The 19,158-nt window shown below is 39.9% G+C and overlaps 1 protein-coding gene across 1 annotated transcript; it reads left to right on the top strand.

Moving 5' to 3' along the window:
* Positions 1 to 2,026: 2,026 nt before the first annotated feature.
* On the top strand, positions 2,027 to 18,722 carry socs5b (suppressor of cytokine signaling 5b). The gene is made up of 2 exons (XM_086180407.1): positions 2,027 to 2,439; positions 12,313 to 18,722. Exon 2 carries the CDS (start codon positions 12,332 to 12,334, stop codon positions 14,018 to 14,020), a length of 1,689 nt encoding a protein of 562 aa, XP_086036533.1. The 5' UTR covers positions 2,027 to 2,439; positions 12,313 to 12,331; the 3' UTR covers positions 14,021 to 18,722.
* Positions 18,723 to 19,158: the final 436 nt, after the last annotated feature.

Here is a 19,158-nt window from a genome sequence, read left to right as displayed (position 1 = left end):
TTATTCATTTTATTTATTTCGTAAATCAAAGTACACTTTACCTGTGACTGGCACTTGGTTTACATTACATTACAATAAACACAATCATCTGACAATTCCATGTGCAAGTACTCCAGACATATATACATATATATATATATATATATATATATATATATATATATATATATACTTTTTTTTTTTTAAGTCGCATGTGGATGGGTGTCTCTTAGTTGAGCTAGTTTGAGTGTATACTATTGTCATAAGACAGATCTTGCTGAATCACTATGGAACAACAAATCCTTATTGCGGATTGCTTGCAGATGGCCTGGAAAGGTCCATGTTGAGTAAAACGGTGTGAATCACTGCTGGCAGAGTAGGCTCTTCTAATATAACGCTTTTTCATTTCCTTTCATAAGCACAAAAGTGATCACCATCTCAGAGATAAAAGCAAATTTGCTCAGACTAAATCCCCTTGAACTCAGCCTCAGCTTGCGCTAACTACTACATTTCATCAATTTCATTTTTTTTTGTTTTGTTTTTGTATTGTAAACTGTTTTCTTGTCTGTAACAACATCTACTGCACGTCTGTCCGTCCTGGGTGAGGGATCCCTCCTCTGTTGCTCACCCTGAGGTTTCTCAGATTTTTCCCTGTTAAAAGGGTTTTCTATGGAGTTTTTCCTCAGTCGATGTGAGGGTTTAAGGGCAGAGGATGTTGTTATGATGCCATGTGAAGCCCTTTGAGACAAACTGTTTGTGAAAACCAGCTCTACAAATAAAATTGCCTTGCCTTGCCATCAATCACTTCCACTTCCCATTATTTCTTATATCAAGTGACAACGAATGCTCCCCTGAGCATTCAATTGTTCAATTGTTACAAGATTTTCTTTGGTAAAATTGTGACACATATTCACTGGTCTGGTCTGTGTAATTCCATTTAATTCTACGACTGAGACAGTGTTTTTTTGTCAATTTTTCGCTTCTTTTCACTCTGTACATTTTTTTTGCCATTCCATCATATATATGTGTGTGTGTGTGTGTGTGTGTGTGTGTGTGTGTGTGTGTGTGTGTGTGTGTGTGTGTGTGAATACATATATAAATACAAATATAAATGTATTAATTCATCACTTTGTGATAGATTGATAATTTTAAAGCAGCATGATTCTGAGAAAAAAGATCCAATTGTGATTACTTTGACTGATATTGTATTTGATTCACAGTGTTAGAAGAAATTATCATTCTTGTATAACCAAACTGCCAGACAACCATTCTATGAACATGGATATCACTTGCACAAAGGGAGACCCCACTAGCACCATTAGGAAATGGTGGACAAGACTGAAAAGGAGAACAGTATCAAAAAATGCTAATTCTTTACAGTAACTTTGAATTAACTATAGTTAGGTTAATGCTTAAACTGGTAACTCATGTGTCTAGTTATCATTTTCTCGTGGTGTTCATCTTAACTTCACAGGTTACTGCAAAGATGGAAGGAAAAAGTGGAGCTGTTCAAGGTAGGGCTTGGATGTTAGGATGAAATGGTACATTAAGTTACCTTACATGTACACAGATAGTATTGATAAATGGGAGTGTACAATATGGAGGCATAAAACTGACAACTAGGTTGTCAGACAAGACTTTGACACATGAATCCTATTCAAGACAGGACCAGGATATGGCAATAAATCACATCCCTTATATCAATTAATAATTTGAATGAAGAGGGTTTTTTTTTCATTTAAATAAACTTGATTCTGAACATGTTCCTGATCAAGCCTGTGAGACAGACAAATAGTTTATTTTACTGTCATATACCAGAGGAATTTCAGCAACAACACTATAACCCTCTGGCACAGCACTCCCTCAATAAGATAGAACCTCACCTCATCTCCTTACCTGGATGACGTCAATGAGTTTGGACACCACCAGCATCACTGCACCTCTCCACGTTTCCAAGTCGTTGCCAACGAAGTGCCCCGTCCTCCTCTATTCGTTCATTGGTGACACGGGACGCCCATCATGCGGAGACCCCTCCGGGGCATTCCCTATCCGCGTGCTCCGTCGGAAGTGGCCATCCTTTCCCTTTCCTCCATTGGACCGAGCCGCTGTCAGTCGCGTTCCCTCACGCTGAACGCAGTCCTCCTCTCCCTAGCTCTCAGTCTACCGAGACCGCCGTCATATTGGCCGCTAGAAGCAGCAGCGAACATGGCGAAGAAGACCCCTACCATGATGAAGAACGGGAGTTCGCGGCGCCCATTTGATTTAGCCTTTTAAATATTTAAAGTACTATTTTACTAATATTTTTTAAACATTCGGGATGACACCATCACGTATCTGTGGACGTTCAGTACCTTCATCAGACACCGTGGTCCGCAAGGGGGATATATGCCTGACTTCTCTGAATAGCCATTTTTTGCAGACAAAGAGAGCTGTTGAATAGGGCTTTCAAAAGGCACTCGGGTAAGATATGAATTCGAGAAACAAACCACTACCTGTCAGTCATGTCACATAAATCTACGCTGCTTAAGCCAGATAACTCTGTTTGGTTTATTTGTATATTTTTTGTGTCGATTTTCACAAGCTAGCAAGCTAACCCAACTAGCTGTCTGGCTAGCTGAAGCTAGCTAAAACGCTAGAAAGTCCCTTTCTAGGGAATGCTAACAGTTAGCATTTTTTGACAGGTCTTTAGCTGAACGGCAACTTAACTAGACAGCACTGCATCCTTTCTCCAACTGGCTGTAAATATAGTAATGTATGTCAGACTATTATAGGGCAGACTTATCAAGACAGCTTGACAATTACGAGCCTAGCTAACGGTACGTTGAGCAATATATTATGAGTATGTTTAACGTTGCTAGCAAACCAGCTAACTTGGCTGTGAGCAGTGAAAAGAGGGGCCTCCAGAAACCTAAAGGCCTTCCAACCATTACAGACCAGCAATAAGAACGTCATATCTCGATAGCTGGTTATGCACTAGTGTTATTACATTTAATGACAATATATACATGGTTGGTAAAATTAGCACGTACTCTTCAGAGTTTGTTTGTTTGTTACCAAATTAATGTTAAATGTCTTAGAATTTGATCTAAACTATTTTTTCCTATTAATGTAGTTGGATGAAAGTTGGATTTGTTTGTATTCTTCTGTCTGACTCTTACCGATTAGGTATTTTAGGACAAAATCCTAGTTGCTGAAATAATCTTTTATATCAAGTCTAAAAACACATCTTGGGTTGTGGGTAGTGAACTGGTTGGTTATGCTTATTTTGCATTTATTTGACATGTTGGCTTTTAGATAAAAAGTCAAAGTCAATGTTGTGCAGGTAAAATCAATATTCTGTTCTGAAATCAGAGCTCTTGAGCTATTGAAGTTGAGTCAATTGTTGTGATTGTAATAACAGAATGCATAAGTGGCCTATATTAGTCATTTAGAGACACCTTATACTGTAGCTCTCTGCCATTCTACATATCTTTGATAATGCAAGATGCTGCAAATATCTCATAAACTCTGATCTAGTCTGAGCAGAGAAGGCGCTCGCCCTTAATCATGTCTTCTTTCCAGCCCTCTCTTAGATTAGTATGATCCCAGGAGAATGGGTGTGTTGGCCTGCTGGAGAGCAGAATTAGCCTAGTTCTGTTTCAGGGCAGGTTTAAATGTTCATAAACTGGACTGTACTGTTGGTAGGATCATTGTCAGCGGTGACAGTCATAGCAAATAATAAAGAAAGGTCATAGTTTGAATTAAAAAAAAATCTTCAGTTAGCTGAGCAGGGTTCATGTGTGTTGGGATTCGCTGTCCAAGATGCTTTTGCATTATGCACCTTGCTTGATACATAGAGTGGAACAAGGGATATCCATGTTTAAAAAAACAAACACGTAACATATGTATATATATATGTATATATAATATATATGTATATATATGTATGTATGTATGTATGTATGTATATATGTATATATATATATGTATGTATATATATGTATGTGTGTATATATATATATGTGTATGTATATATATATGTGTATATATGTGTATGTATATATATATATATATGTGTGTATATATGTGTATGTATATGTATATATATATGTATGTGTATATGTATATGTATGTATATATGTATGTATATATATGTATATATATGTATGTATGTGTGTGTATATATATATATGTATATATATATGTATATATATATATGTGTATATGTGTATATATATATATATATGTATATATATGTATATATGTATATGTGTATATATATATATATATATATATATATATATATATATATATATATGTATATATATATATATATGTGTATATGTGTGTGTATGTATGTATGTATATATATAATATTATTGCTGGTTCTTGAAGTTGGCCAAACTACTGAGATTCTATTTCCATATTCCTGGGGCATTGATGCCATCTGAGCAGGTACTGTTTTGCGATATGGGTCTCAAAATGTACAGACTGCATACTTGAGTACCCCCAAGGTATGGCAACTTATGGTTATCTCTGAATAAGAATCAGTACAAAAATTGTATGTTGGACTGAAGCTTACCTGGCCTGTTTGTGTCACCACTTTTGTTTTGATTTAATGGACTGAAAGTTTCTGTTGCGGTAACATGCAAATGAGACACAAAGAAAACAAGCTGATCTACACTGTAACACATTAACAGTTTGCAGTTTCTGGTCTATTTCACATTTGTATTTATTTTTACTTTCTAATTCTCAAAATGATCCATTTGGGAGTAGTTGCTGACTCACATGCAACGTCTGGTGGGAAATTTGGTACATTAGTCCCATCCTTTTGCTTTAATCGGGTGGGAACAATTGAAAATTGTGACAGGACCCCAACCTTGATTGCATACTGGTCAGTGTGGATCAAACCTTTCCTAAGTGTGTTGTGCATTATGAGAAACACTGCACCTGAATACATTAATTCATGTTTGTATAATTTGTATAACATAGCATTTTGTCTCCTCCATTTGTTATGGATGTGATTGTGAAACCATCTAAACATGTCAACATGCAAATGGCTAAAATTAAAGATAATCCTATTTGGGGGCCTTCAATACTTATCTGTGTGGAAAGGGGTTGGTTTTGAAGTTGTGATTCTGGGCTTAGTGTTATGCATGTGTTTTAGTTAATTAACTTTTGGAGTTCCTGCAGCCCTTTTAGCTTTTTGTATTTTTAACTAGAACTTTTATGGAGTGTGTTTTTGACATGGTTACCAAGCTGAAAGACAAGAAACAGCAGCCTAGTTGGAAAATCAAGCCTGTCAAAGATGTATGTGATATGACTTTGGCCCCACAACACCACTTCATGTCTGAGGAAAGACAGTTGATTATGAGCATGCTGAATTATTTTGTAAATCACTGTTTTCATACTGGCAGTGCAATCACTGGTTGTGGCCGGTAAAATTGTGCTCCAACATAAAATTTTGTGAGACAAATGCAAGCATGTTTTGCTGTATAAAAAATTTGACAAATATTTTGTGCTCATATGGGCATGTGGCTCTTTTGAAGAAAACTGTGGTTGCTTGTCAGCCACTTGGGGCCCGAAATATTTTTATTAGGGCTGGGCGACATCAGGAAAACATGTGATGTGCGATTACACAGTTCAATATTGCGATGACGATATGACCTGCGATAAATGTATATATATAAATGTATATATATATATATATATATATATTTGGTTTTTTTTCTCATGAAATATCAAAGGGTACATATTAGTTACAGTACATTAAAGCATATCTTTCTGTACTAATATTTACAGCTTACATAGACCACAAACATTTAATAGCCTATGACCATTGAATGAAGAAACTGAACAGTTAATTGTATCCAACATATGCTTTTATTTTTAACATACAAAACAAAACAACAACAAAACATACAAACAACAAAATTCAAACAATTTCCAAGACTAACTAAAAGATATCTGGGAGAAAACATCAATAAAATAATTTAAACATGGCAACTGGCAAATTAAACATTTCTCCCATTATAAAGATCAAGACCTGCCAATGCCATCATCTTGCTAAACAGGTGGCAATTACAGTTCTATGATGGAGAAAACTTAAAGAGTAATGTAGAACCACTAAATCAAGAGAAAGGAGATTTATTCATCCCAAAACTCCTTTAACACGTCTCTTGTTTCAAGTTCTTGCACAGGAACACCAACATGTTCACTTTGCTAGGTTTCAAGCAGGAGCGCTGACATGTAACCACATTCCCTGATGCGCTAAAGGGACTCTCGGAAGGCAAATGAGTGGCTGGTGAGTCGCGTTCGCTAAACTCACAGAAATGGATGGTTGCTCAATCCTTTGATGTCGTGTGGACTTGGTGTTGTCGGCTGTTTTGCGCCTTGGCTGTCTTTGAATTGTTTGTGCAGTTCTTTGTGGTGGTGTTTCAGGTGTTGATGAAAATTGGTCGTGTTTCCCCTCGTAGTTGCCACGACCGCCTCACATGTTTTACACAGTACCTGGGCGACGTCGTCTCGTTTGAACCCAAAATAGCTCCAAATGAGTGACGAGCTTTTTTTTTTTTTCACCACTAGGTCCACCTCATTTTCCTTGCACTCTCTAGTTTTCTCTTCATCTTCGTCTTCAGCCATCATCCACGTAACACACCTGCCCTCGGCTCCACTAGATTGCTAGTGTCGGCTATCACCACACGCCGTATGTAGCTGACACCACACCACCAATTAATGTCATGGGCCGAACACGCAGCTAACTTAACAACGTCGCATGTGATTGGTTTATTTCGCAGTATGTGAAAATGAACTTCTCATCGTGGACACATGAGTTTTGCGATGTGTTAATCGCACATTTTGATATCGCGATGACGATTAGAATTCGATTAATTGCCCAGCCCTAATTTTTATATTTATGATTATGTGACTTTGAGCTCAGTCAGTCTGTCATCATTAAGCTCTTGTCTATGTTGGTCACTAGATTTATATTTATTAGGGCTGCAACGATTAGTCGACGTTGTCGACAAAAATCGATAATAGAAATAGTCGACAATGAATGCCATTGTCGACTATTGTCGCCACGCGTTTTTTCCAACAGAGTGAGGCATCTCACTTGATGATATTCTCTGCCGAGAGTTATCATGCACAATAGCATCTCTGTCTCTAAGCGGTAACATACAGGAACGCGGCGTCAACATCAGGTACGCGTACCAAAACTTCTAAAGTTTGGTGGTATTTTAGCCTGGATACGGCGGATAAAAAGACTACTTGCAGAGGTTGCAAAGCAGACCGTGCGTATCATGGCAGTGATGCACGAACATTTAAAGAAGCCCGTCGGGCAGTTGAACAAAACGGAGTCTGACTCGCCTCGGTGAGATTCAAGTAACATTCAAGCCAATACGGTTTTTATTACATACATTGTACATTATAAGTGTATTTTCGCTATAAAAGAGAGCTTGAGTGTTGTGCTAGACGCATTTTAAATTAATGAATGTCAATAAAAAATGTATTTTTCATTGTACCCATCTTTCTTGTTTATTATCATTTGCCAAATAATTAAATCAACTTCATGCTAAATTTAAGAAAAAAATAATTATCCGATGAGTCGACTAATCGTTTCAATAGTCGGTGACTAGTCGACAACTCAAATAGTCGTTAGTTGCAGCCCTAATATTTATACAGACAGCATCACGGTTATCCAGGTTCTTGTCTCTCATCTCAGACCTGAGACTCTCAAACTAGGCACTGCAATTCCTTGGGGTGGCCAGTTGTACGCATGCCAAGTTTGATGTTAGTCAGCTCAATGGTTTTATATTTATCAGGTCTAAGACGCAGATATGTATAGAGGTACAGAGGTGTATTTATGAGAAGAAGAAATGCACCTTTTTCAAAGGAGAGACTAGTAACAGACCACTAATACCAAAGTAGCATTTGTTTTCATTTTTCTTGGGGACATTATTACAAACCAACATATTGTGGTACAATTTTGATTAGTCGTAAAATATAATCATTAAGGATTTTCACCACAGAACGTCATAGTCAACCCAACTTATGTGAGTGAGCCAGAGCAGAAGTTGTCACTGTCTTAGTCATCAAACATGGGAGCTTGGTTTGAGTCTTGAGGAATTTAAGTGTTTTTTCACTGGCAAATGTCTTAAACTGTACACAAACAGGTTTGTGCATGGTGGTGATGTCATTGTCCTACATCAGCCCCATTTCAGATGGAGATGCTGAGAGTGGGTCGGGTTCCAAAAATGTTTGGGGAAATAATTTGCATTAGAGTCAGATTCACAATGCAGAAAATTGTTATAGTACAACTATGACGCTAATAAATGTTGCTAAAAGATTAACAGCAGATGCTGTGTCGTATTGCTGTAAAATTATGCCTGATTTTACACACAGGGTCACTCAACCTCTCACTAGCCACAATTCTACAATAAACATCTTGAAATAAGTATTTTTTTTATCCTTGTTGCTTCAATCCCATGTCAGCGAGGAGTCTATCAACAAAAGGGAAAATGAGTAAATTGTGGTAATGAACATTTGGCATGTGTCATATATTAGCATAGAACTGCAACATAAAATGTGCACTGAAGCACAATCCCAAAGATAGCTTTGGAATGAGGGGTAGTGGGCACATTCTAATCTGCTGTTATCTATCACACACCCGTAATATCAATTACATTAAGCCACATATTTCATAAGGATATGATGATTCATGAATAGCAATCTTGTGTTAAGATATTATGTTACTGGAGCAAAATTGTATTTTGGTATTTCACTTCAGAAAAAAATGTCATCAAAATGTCATTGAAACCATGTCTAATCCAGCAATATCAGTGGTTTTGCTGTCTCAAACCTGTCATGAAGACTTGAACAAAGACGCTGAAGCCCTTAAACCCATTCAGTTTTAGTGCAGCTTCAGGTATAGTCTTAAATTCAGCATTGACAGAAAAGAGGAGGTAAAATAATCATTCTGTACTATATTTTACGATCTTAGTTTGCTACTGTAGTCTTGTGAAACCTGTGCTGCTTACCCTTAGAAAGTGTTAAAGTGATATATTTTACTCATGAAATTAAATGTGTGAATAAAAACTATTAGTTGGGTCCACTGAATAGTGGATCTATGTTCAGACACTAAGCTTGGCATCACATGTGGATGCTTATTTACATTATTATTTGCAAAGATAAAGAACATACAGGTTGCAGTCTTTTTTTGGGGGGGGGGGCGTGGACGCACCTTTAGGTTCGCTGGTTAAAATGACTGGCTATTATAAGGTAATATTAATTCAGTGAGTAATATAATGACAAATCAGTTTCTCTGCAGCCGGTGTTTCAATGCTCCAAAAATTTCTTGTGAAACTTTTACTCAACCAACACGTGTCCAACTCTGGTGGATAATGGCCCTTAAATCTCATGCTTTTTTTTTTAATCTCAGTGTTATCTTTTTTGTATGAATAATCTGCTCTCATCAACTTTTTGTTTAATTAGGACCACCTGTGGCAAATTAAGAAAATAATTTGTCAATTTTGATGTGATGCAGCCATTGTTTTGGTGTGTGTTATCTGTATTTGATCATGATATTTAACTATTTGGAAATACCAGATCACTTTCTCATTACTGGATGCACCATTTTTTTCAATCCTAATATTAAGTCATAGTGATCAGCCCATACAGAGTACTGATCTAATTAAATTATTTTTTGTCTCACTCAGTTCACGAGTCAGGGATCTTTTATGTGTAATGCAACAAAGCAAAAGAGCAAACAGAATCTAAAATATAAAAGAAACAAACAAAATATAAGCTGTATGAAAGACATGCTTCAGCTGGGTGCGTGCTTTCTCCATGCTATTAACTCTCCTTCAGACTACCAGCCCACTGCAGGATGCATGCGTGATCCACGTAACATAGACCAATACCATCCATCCATCCATTTTCTTCCACTTACTCCTGTTAAGGGTCGTGGGGGGGCTGGAGCCTATCCCAGCGGCTACGGGTGAGAGGCAGGGTTCACCCCGGACAGGTCTCCAGTCAATCGCAGGGCCAACACATATAGACAGACAACCATTCACACTCAGTCATACCTACGGTCAATTATTAATTAAGTCAGAGTATCCAATTAGCCTAGTCCCCAGTTGCATGTCTTTGGATGGTGAGAAGAAGCCAGAGTACCTGGAGAGGTACGCAGGCAACATGCAAACTCCACACGGAAAGATTCCGCGCTCGAACCCGGAACCTTCTTGCTGTGAGGCGACAGCGCTAACCACTGCACCACTGTGCCGCCTTAGACCAATACCATAGAATTTAATTTCATAGATTCACCCCTTTGTCCCAGATATGTTACACGTATCCAGTCAAGGTATTTGAGCTAGCATCGGACTGGTATCAATGTCAGGTGACTGCATCCCTAATTCTAACATATACTCAATTTCCAAAACTCATGATTTGGCCAAAACAAACTTGATTGGGGTATCCATAAATCCAAAGCAAGCTTAGTCGTTATTGTACATTTACCTGCACTATACGGATGTGAAGGAGAGGGAAACATTGAATAGTGAGTGCAATGCCGAAAAACATGGCTGCTTTGTCAGCTGTGTTTAGATAAATAGAAAATACATGTGGTATAAAACATATTGTGAGATCTCTGGTTCATTACTGAAGGTCTGTCTGAAGTCAGTAGAAAAAAGAATGGGAGGTAAAATCAATTGCTGTTGTGATTAGACAGACACTGCCCTTTAGAATGGAAGAACTGTAGCAAACAATGGTAGATTAACCACAAGGATTTAGGCATGTCACATTTAATGATGTAACTTAGTTGAATGAATGGGAGGTGAAGGAAATTCTTAATTTTGGATGGACTGTTAAGTCGTGTGTCACAAACATGCAATGGCTGTCAAGTGAGGGACAGTCTTTGTGAGTGCAAAGCAAGTCAATAACTGGGATGACTGGCAGAAATGTCATGAGTTTGTGATAGCCTTGGAACTGCCCACAGCAAATCAGTCTGATCTGTCATGTGCCAATGACCAATCTGGCATCCTGTGACAGAACCTACCACAGCTGACCATGCAAATCTTAAATGTCTTCATCAGTATGATGGGCAAACTTCCCTCTGTATGCAGGTCTTCTTTTAGCCCAGAAATAGGTCGAGTTAGCTTATCACAAAAGAGATGTGAGAGATGGGTAGCCAGAGGAACTAACATCATTTGTTTCGTGTTTGTAGCTCTGTGAATAGCTTATTTGAATAATGCAAAGTCTTAGGTTTTTTTTTTTTGTTTATATCAAATTAGATAAATTTAAAAACTACTTGTTTGTGACTTGCTGACATCATGTTGTCACCATTGCATTTAGGATATTTTGCATATTGGCAAATAATTTTATTTCATTTCTATGCTGCAGTAATGTGGATTTTTCATCAATCGCAAATTGTGTACCAAAATAAAATGCACTATGTCCTGATCCGATGTTTGAAACAGAAGTTGTACATTATGGGATCATTCTAAACGTTGTGTTTGACCAGCTTATTTCTTTACTTGTGTGACTCAGTCTACTTCCATCCTTCAAACTAGAGCTGAAGATTTTTGATGGAAGTCCTAATTTTGAGTATTTTGACTGGTATTGCAATTTTGGGGTGATTTGGGAAATATTAAAATTGGCATCAATATTCAGTTTTTTCCATTGAAAAACCCATTTAAATTATAATGCTGTGATTTTTGAATTGATTTTTTTGCACCGAAGATTTTTTTGGATTTTTTGTCATCAGAATGTGATGTATGTATCTGCTGCACCACATTATTTAATTAAAAATGATACTGGAACCTAAAAGTAGCATTTAACAAATATTGTACCTTCTTGTGAGTTGCAAGTTGCTGTATTTTATTGCGATTTCTATTAAATTTCAATTGCACAGCTTTATTTCAAATGCAGTTGTCTGTTACTATTTTCAAATGCCTGTTAAATTTTAGTAAAGTGATAAATCAACTGGCGATAAGAGTGTGCATGTGACCTGGCTGCTGCTGTTAAAGGGAAAGCTTTAGGTCAGGTCCAGACTGGCTCTGTAATACAGTACATACCAACAGATCAGCTGTGAGCAGATCCCGGGTTCATTTATAGCTGTGGCCTTGTGTCCCTGCACGTCTGCCTGGCAACTCTTAACTCTGCTGTTCCAACTACTCAAGCTCACCCACCTCTCAGACATTTTGGCCCCATTATACTCACACCATGTGTAATTACTACATGCAAGGTAGTCTGAGGAATTTGAATGCAGGACTTTCTTTATGTAGCTTGTGCCTCATTGTTAAGTGTCTGTGACATTTCCCCACCTCTTACTTAAAAAGTTTTGTATTTTAATTTCAGGTCCTAGGGGCTCTTATCAATGAAGAAAGTGAGCAACATGTGGAGCAACCTGAAGAGCAAATGCCAAACTCTCTTTCACAACAATTCAGGACCCAGTGAAAGCAGGACTGAGGCAGATGCCATCCACTGTGTGGTGGATCTGGGCCAAGGGAGCAGCTCAGGTGAGGCTCAGGCATCAGGAGTTTCCAGCCCATCAAGAAGCCTTCTCCCAGTGCCAATGGTAACAGCAGGCCGTCGCAGTCACAACTGTGTGTCAGACACCCCTCAAATAGTTGAGATCACCATTGACAAGGACACTGAGGACGTGCGAGGGGGATCAGGAGGTGTTCCCCTTGCCCGGAGAGACTCATATTCCCGTCATGCTCCATGGGGGGGCAAGAAAAAACACTCATGTTCCACCAAAACCCAGAGTTCACTGGAAGCAGATAGGCGGTCTGGGCGACTACGGGGGAGTGGGAGCCGTAGGGACAGGCGTTATGGGGTCTGTTCTATCCAGGAGATAAATGATTCTGTATCTGGAGGACGCAGTTTGAATGCTCGGTCTTTGCGCCAGCGGCTAAGTGATACAGTCGGGCTCTGCTTACCCCTGCCTGCTCGCAGACGCTCACGCTCCTCTAAGAACCCTGTCATCTCCAAACGCAAGATTCACCTTACTGAGCTTATGCTGGAGACCTGTCCCTTCCCACCAGGCTCAGATCTTGCCCACAAGTGGCACTTGATCAAGCAACACACAGCACCAGTCAGCCCGCATTCCTCCACTGCCCTGCTGGATGGTTTTGACCCAGCCCACCCCTCTCCCGAGGATGAGGAGGAACGTCTACGCGAACGCCGCAGACTTAGCATTGAGGAAGGTGTGGACCCACCACCTAATGCACAGATACACACCCTTGAAGCCTCAGTACCAGGTTCGTCTGTCTACAAACTGGGACCAAAGATGGCTCCTGGCATGGGGGAGGCCTCTGGGGAAGGTAGGGCCTCTGCGGCTGGCAGCTCTGTGGTTTCTGGATCTTCAGGGGCTTGTGCGCAGGCATTTGGGGCTGCAGCGTCAGCTCAGGACTGTGACTCAGAGGAGGATTCCACCACCCTATGTCTACAGGCAAGGAGGCCCAAACAAAGGCATGCTTCTGGTGAAGGTCAATTGAGCCGACAGCAACCCGGGCCCTGGAAAGTTCACACCCAGATAGACTACATCCATTGCCTGGTGCCAGACCTATTGCAGATCACAGCTTTGCCCTGCTACTGGGGTGTAATGGACCGCTATGAGGCTGAATCCCTGCTGGATGGACGGCCAGAGGGCACCTTCTTGCTGCGTGACTCAGCCCAGGAGGACTACCTCTTCTCCGTTAGCTTCCGCCGTTACAATCGCTCACTGCACGCTCGCATTGAGCAGTGGAACCACAATTTCAGCTTTGACGCACACGACCCTTGTGTTTTCCACTCTTCCACCGTCACAGGACTGCTGGAGCACTACAAGGACCCCAGCGCCTGTATGTTTTTTGAACCGCTGCTTACAGCGCCTCTTCATCGGACCTTTCCCTTTGGCCTGCAGCACCTGGCACGAGCTGCCATCTGCCGCTGGACAACTTACGATGGTATAGGCTCTCTGCCGCTGCCCCCTGCCTTGCAGGACTTCCTCAAGGAGTATCACTATAAACAGAAAGTACGAGTTCGCTGGTTGGAGAGGGAACCGCCACTCAAGGTCAAATAGGGCAGGTTTCTCCATTGCCTGTAGACATACTGCAGGATTACAGAACTTGAGAAATTCCTCGTTAGCCATTTAGAGGCTATACTGACATGGCTGTCTTTCTGGTGGGGGATGAAATTTAAATGTAACAAGCTATACAAGATTCATTCTAATCTTTGTTTTAGTTATTACTTACATCACAGAAAATACATATGATTATATTCAGTATAATGCTGTCTGGCAAGCACACGATATTGTGTTAAACAGGTTTTCCTTTTTGACAGGGAGTGATGGCACAAATATCAGTGCTTTGTGTCATTTCCCTCCTGCTTTGCGCTAAATGTCTGCCTGATCCCACAACATCACCCTGCCTGTAGACCTGCATGCATGCATCCCTGTTCATCCCAAATTGCTCAAATAGGTATTTAGGTCCACATAGCTACATTGTACAGTTCACTTTGTGCACTCTCCGTTGTTTTTCTTCCTAATTTGTCAAAGTACCCAGTGAAGCACCTTCCCAGAAGGGTTTTAAGGTGTGTGGATGTGTGGATGAGCAGAATATCTCAAGATGCTTTTTTAATATATTGCCGTCAGAGCTTGTCCCATGTATACAGCTACATAAGGCACATTCTTTGCCATTTTTTTACACATGGGCATCCCTACACAAGAGAGGGTCCATAGAGTTCAGGACAGTTCATCAGGGAAATGAAGTGCATTCTAAGGAGTATAGATTAGTCATAAAAAAAACAGTAGTTCTCCTTAAATCGTGATGGTAACTTAGCCTCTTGGGTACCATGGTGAGCAAGCTAAACTTGTCAACTTCACACTGTGCACAATTGCTTTTGGAACTGCAGAGATGGATTGAGGGAAATATTTGTGACAGTTGTCACATCAGTCATGCTATGGTCATACAGTTCAATTATGTATGAAATGGCCCCTTTATTAAATATTTGCAAAGCTTAATAGTGTTAAGTTATACACCATCTTTTAACTTAGCACTTTTGGTGACATCTGCTTTCTTCACCAGACTCTTGTAATGTGGATGCAGCAAACTTTGTCCTTTGGTTACAGACATAAATGGTCTTTTTTTTTTCTTCTTCATTTTGTAGGCATTGTGATGAGAGGTAGGAGAAGACAATCAATGAAATTCCTGATTTCCAGCATCCCTTTAAACATATCTGTGTGTGGGTCAACTGGTATGTCTAGTGCGGCTTATTAAGGAATGAGGCATGCAATCGTGAGGACCTTAGGCTTATGCGATACATGGGGGTGCTGCTGTATGCAGGCCTTGCTGGATTTTAATACTTGCATTTCATAAAATAACAAATAGAAATTAAATAAGACCAGAATTGACCAACAAATCCTTTTTAAACCCTAAATAAGGCTTCTTTTGCCATAAATTCACTGCTTCATATTTTCATGATGTCATAGAAAGAGAAGCATCTCTATTGTTGAATCCCCCTGTCCTCCATAAACACGTAATACTCATGGTTCGACCGGGATACATACTTCCCTCTCATCGTTAAAAAAGTTTAACCTATGTGCCTTTTTACTGAACCATTTATGTTGTTCCAGAATCAATCGCTTTTTAATCCAAACGTGGAGCAAGAGCTTCAACAAAGTCCATTCTGATGCCATCAGATGATAATAATGAAGAGAAGCATGAGCTCAAAGCTCACTTATTTATGGTGCGCATACAATTTTTGTAATGGATACAGGTTCACTGGTGCTATGTCAGTTAAGCTATGACGATTGTCTAAATGATCGATACTAACCTCCGCCAAACATGTTATGTTCAGCCCCATCTTTGTTACTGGATTACACAAAAACTACCAGAACTTGGTGGAGGGTTGTAACATAAGCCAGGGGAGAGCCCTTTAAGTCTTGGGCCAGATCCCTTTGACATAGTGAAAACCTGGATTTTTTTTTAAAACATTGGCCTCAGTGGAGGTCCAGTATGTGGTCTACAGAGTGCACTCCTAGTTCATTTGTAAGACCCTCCTTGCTCAAAAATGCATTTATTAGTCTCTTAGCCACATTATGGCATGTGTGGTAGTTTTGAAATACTAGGTCTTTAGTGGGTCAACTGCTAGCCCTACTGTAGCATAAATCTATTGATACCATCCATGTTTGTCCCACCCTGAACTCTTTTGGAGTTAGTCTGCAATTGGATAAACTAACCTTGATAAAAGGGCAGAACGGTCAACTCTGTACTTTGGGCTTTTTTAGTAATCCAGTGAGTACTCCAACTTTTAGCAGAATGAGTTCATCAGTGTTTCAACAAACTCTTAATCTGTAGGAATGCTCATGAATTTTTTTTACAAAACTAAATTGAGATTTTTCACATGACAACAGGACAGTGAGATGAGTAGAGACAAAGAAAGTGGTTCTCTCAAGGCACAGAAATAACTAACTCGAAAAAAATGTGCATGAAACTTCTACAGAAAAGGTAGAAGTATTTCAGCAGGAAGGTTAATCTCTAAGCTTATACTAGTTCATATTTTACAATGTGTATGTCTTCCTTCATCTACCTGCCCACACACACATGTTCAAGGTTATTTAGGGGACATCATGAACAGCTTTCAGTGCTTTAGTTTTTAGCCCATGAGTCTGAGTCTGTGACCAAAGCCAACTATCAACCATGTGTATTAACTAGTAGGCTAAAGCTTACTAATGTGCGCTGTGGTGTTGAAGTAAAGCTAAACTAAATTTCAGCTGTCAAGAGTTTGCTCCATTCTACAGTATGCAAGACTTGGGCTGCTCTTCCTTGTTAAATAGGGGGGAAACCTGACCCCTTCCAGCTTAAATGTTCCCCTTGTAACCCTTTGGCACTGTACACTCACCAAACCATGATTGTGTTTTCACATATTTATCAGGCAGGCAACAAGACACATTTTTATGCAGATGGCACAAGATCTATTGTGATTGTAGGTGTGACGGTGAAAATGCCAAATCTTACAAATATTTACTTTCTCCACTGCAGTGTGAATTGAACCCAACATTTCCTCTTGTAGAAGTCCAAACATTATCCATTGACCTGCACTTTGTTCTCAGAAAGCTTGAAAACTGCATGTTGAGTGCCCGTGTGTTGAGAGGAGCAGGACAGACTGTTTGGGGGGCGAGCAACGTGCATGTGCACTTTTACTTGTCTGGAGTTTGTTTTTTTGTTTTTTTAGCATCCACTCTGAAAGATGTGTCGGAAAATCCACACACACGACACACGGTCTCTGCCGCTGCCGTCTGCGATTCCACGTAGCAATAGCGTATAGCTCCACATGGTGCCCCATTCCACCTAGAGGCGTTAATCAAAGGCTAATATTACCATGTTAGGATATTAACCTACTGGGTGCTAACAGGGCCATTCTGAGGTGCTGTGTGAATGAGTGAGATCAGAACTGGCCACCTCCCTAACATCACTGTGTAGAAGCAGAGGGAACTAGGGCTTGCTGCTCTATCCAACTCTGTCTGGTTGGGGGATTGTAAGCTGAAGTTGCAGAGCAAGGAGGACAGATGGATGGATGTGGCCCACTGACTTCCCTGGCTTTAAGTTGTGACAACAGCATGCCCCACAGACTACAAGGGGTTTTTGTTCCCTTAAGTAAACAGCACTTTAATTGTGTATTTGTGTTCCACAGTGCAGTCAGTTTGTATTAGGACAGTGATGCATTTCTGTGTTGGAACTTGAAGTAACGATAAGGTGCAGTAACAAGTTCTAAGTTTAGGGCCTTAAGATTTATATTTGGCAAGCTTTAAAAAAAAATGTACATTTTAGTGTATGTTTATTTCTGTACCTACACACAGTTTCCCCCTAAAACTGGTGTTTGGACCCTTTTCCTTCACTTCAGCAAAGAAGCAATTGAGTTTTTTCTGCTTTGACTTGAAATACCAGGTTTGCATGTACAAGTAAACATGCATGTTTTGAACACAGTCAAAGCTGCATATCTGAGCTATAAAACAACAGATCCAAAACAAAGTTGAAAATGTCTCCCTGTCACAATACTCTTGGACTGCACTGTGTGTATTAGCTCAAGACGGGCAGACTTATGTGAGTGGTAAGGCGGGGATAAAAAGCAAGTGGTCTCCAGATATTTCACTTAAAATTCAGGCATTGTTGTTGTAAGCTGTGTAGTTTGAGCTTGATTCCCCACCATGCTGCAGACTGGATGCATGTGTCGGGTGGGAGGTGTATTTGTGTATGGACAGAGCCACATAGAGGGTTCCAGTGGAAGGGGGTGCAGAGTTGACTGTGAGGGGTGATGATGACGGTGACTCCTATGAACAATGCCTCTGCCCCTGTTCCACTCCCTTATTCTCAGGCAGGCCCATTGCAAGGAGAGTCCCACAGGACCCTCTCAACCCAGTTTTCCCCATGGGAAATGTCTGACATTAACCGTAGCACACGCCATATAACCCATAGATGTAAGAGACAAACAAGACCCATTGTATGTTTGATGAATGATGGAGTCATGTGTTATGGAGCCAGATGAAAAGACATATTCTTCTGTGGTGCATTAACTGTCTGTAACATACATTTGCACACATCTTCAGACACCTGCACTACCCCAGGTATTCTCACACAGACACACACACACACACACACACACACACACCCTAAACCAGGGACATGTAAACTTGGACCACATTTTTAGCCAGCACCACCTTTCTGTGCAACTCCTCCAAATAGGGGAAAAGCAAAGACAGGTGTTTATGTGTATATTCTCTGTTGTTTAAAGATTAAAAAAAATGCCATGAATTGAACTATTTTGACCTTATATTGTCATGCGTATGACACTATTTAGCTGCACTATGAGAGCCTCGTTTGTGGCAAGAAACCACTGGGTCTGGATGATTTGCTAGCTGTCCTATTACACAGTAACACCCCTGGATGTAGGACTCCTAACCCCCACCCACCCGCCTCGGTACGACTGGTGATTTCTTTTTTTCTTTTTTTTTTTTTTTAAGATATTTTAAACTTTTTTTTTCATGTTTCCCATATATTTTAGAAAGCTGGGTTAAGTGCTATATGCGAACAGAAAAAAAAGATGTATGAAAGAATCATTATTTTTCATTATGACTTCTCCCTAATATGCAATGGAGTGTAGTGTAACAATGGTTGCAATCCTCTGTCACTTTAATGCTGTATGTGCACATTGGTTGCTGTG

Source organism: Aulostomus chinensis, chromosome 16 (genome assembly GCF_037954235.1).
Source record: "Aulostomus chinensis isolate RoL2024-O1b breed Wild chromosome 16, RoL_Achi_v1.0, whole genome shotgun sequence".
Lineage (NCBI taxonomy): Eukaryota > Metazoa > Chordata > Actinopteri > Syngnathiformes > Aulostomidae > Aulostomus > Aulostomus chinensis.
This window is presented reverse-complemented; position numbering and strand designations above follow the sequence as displayed.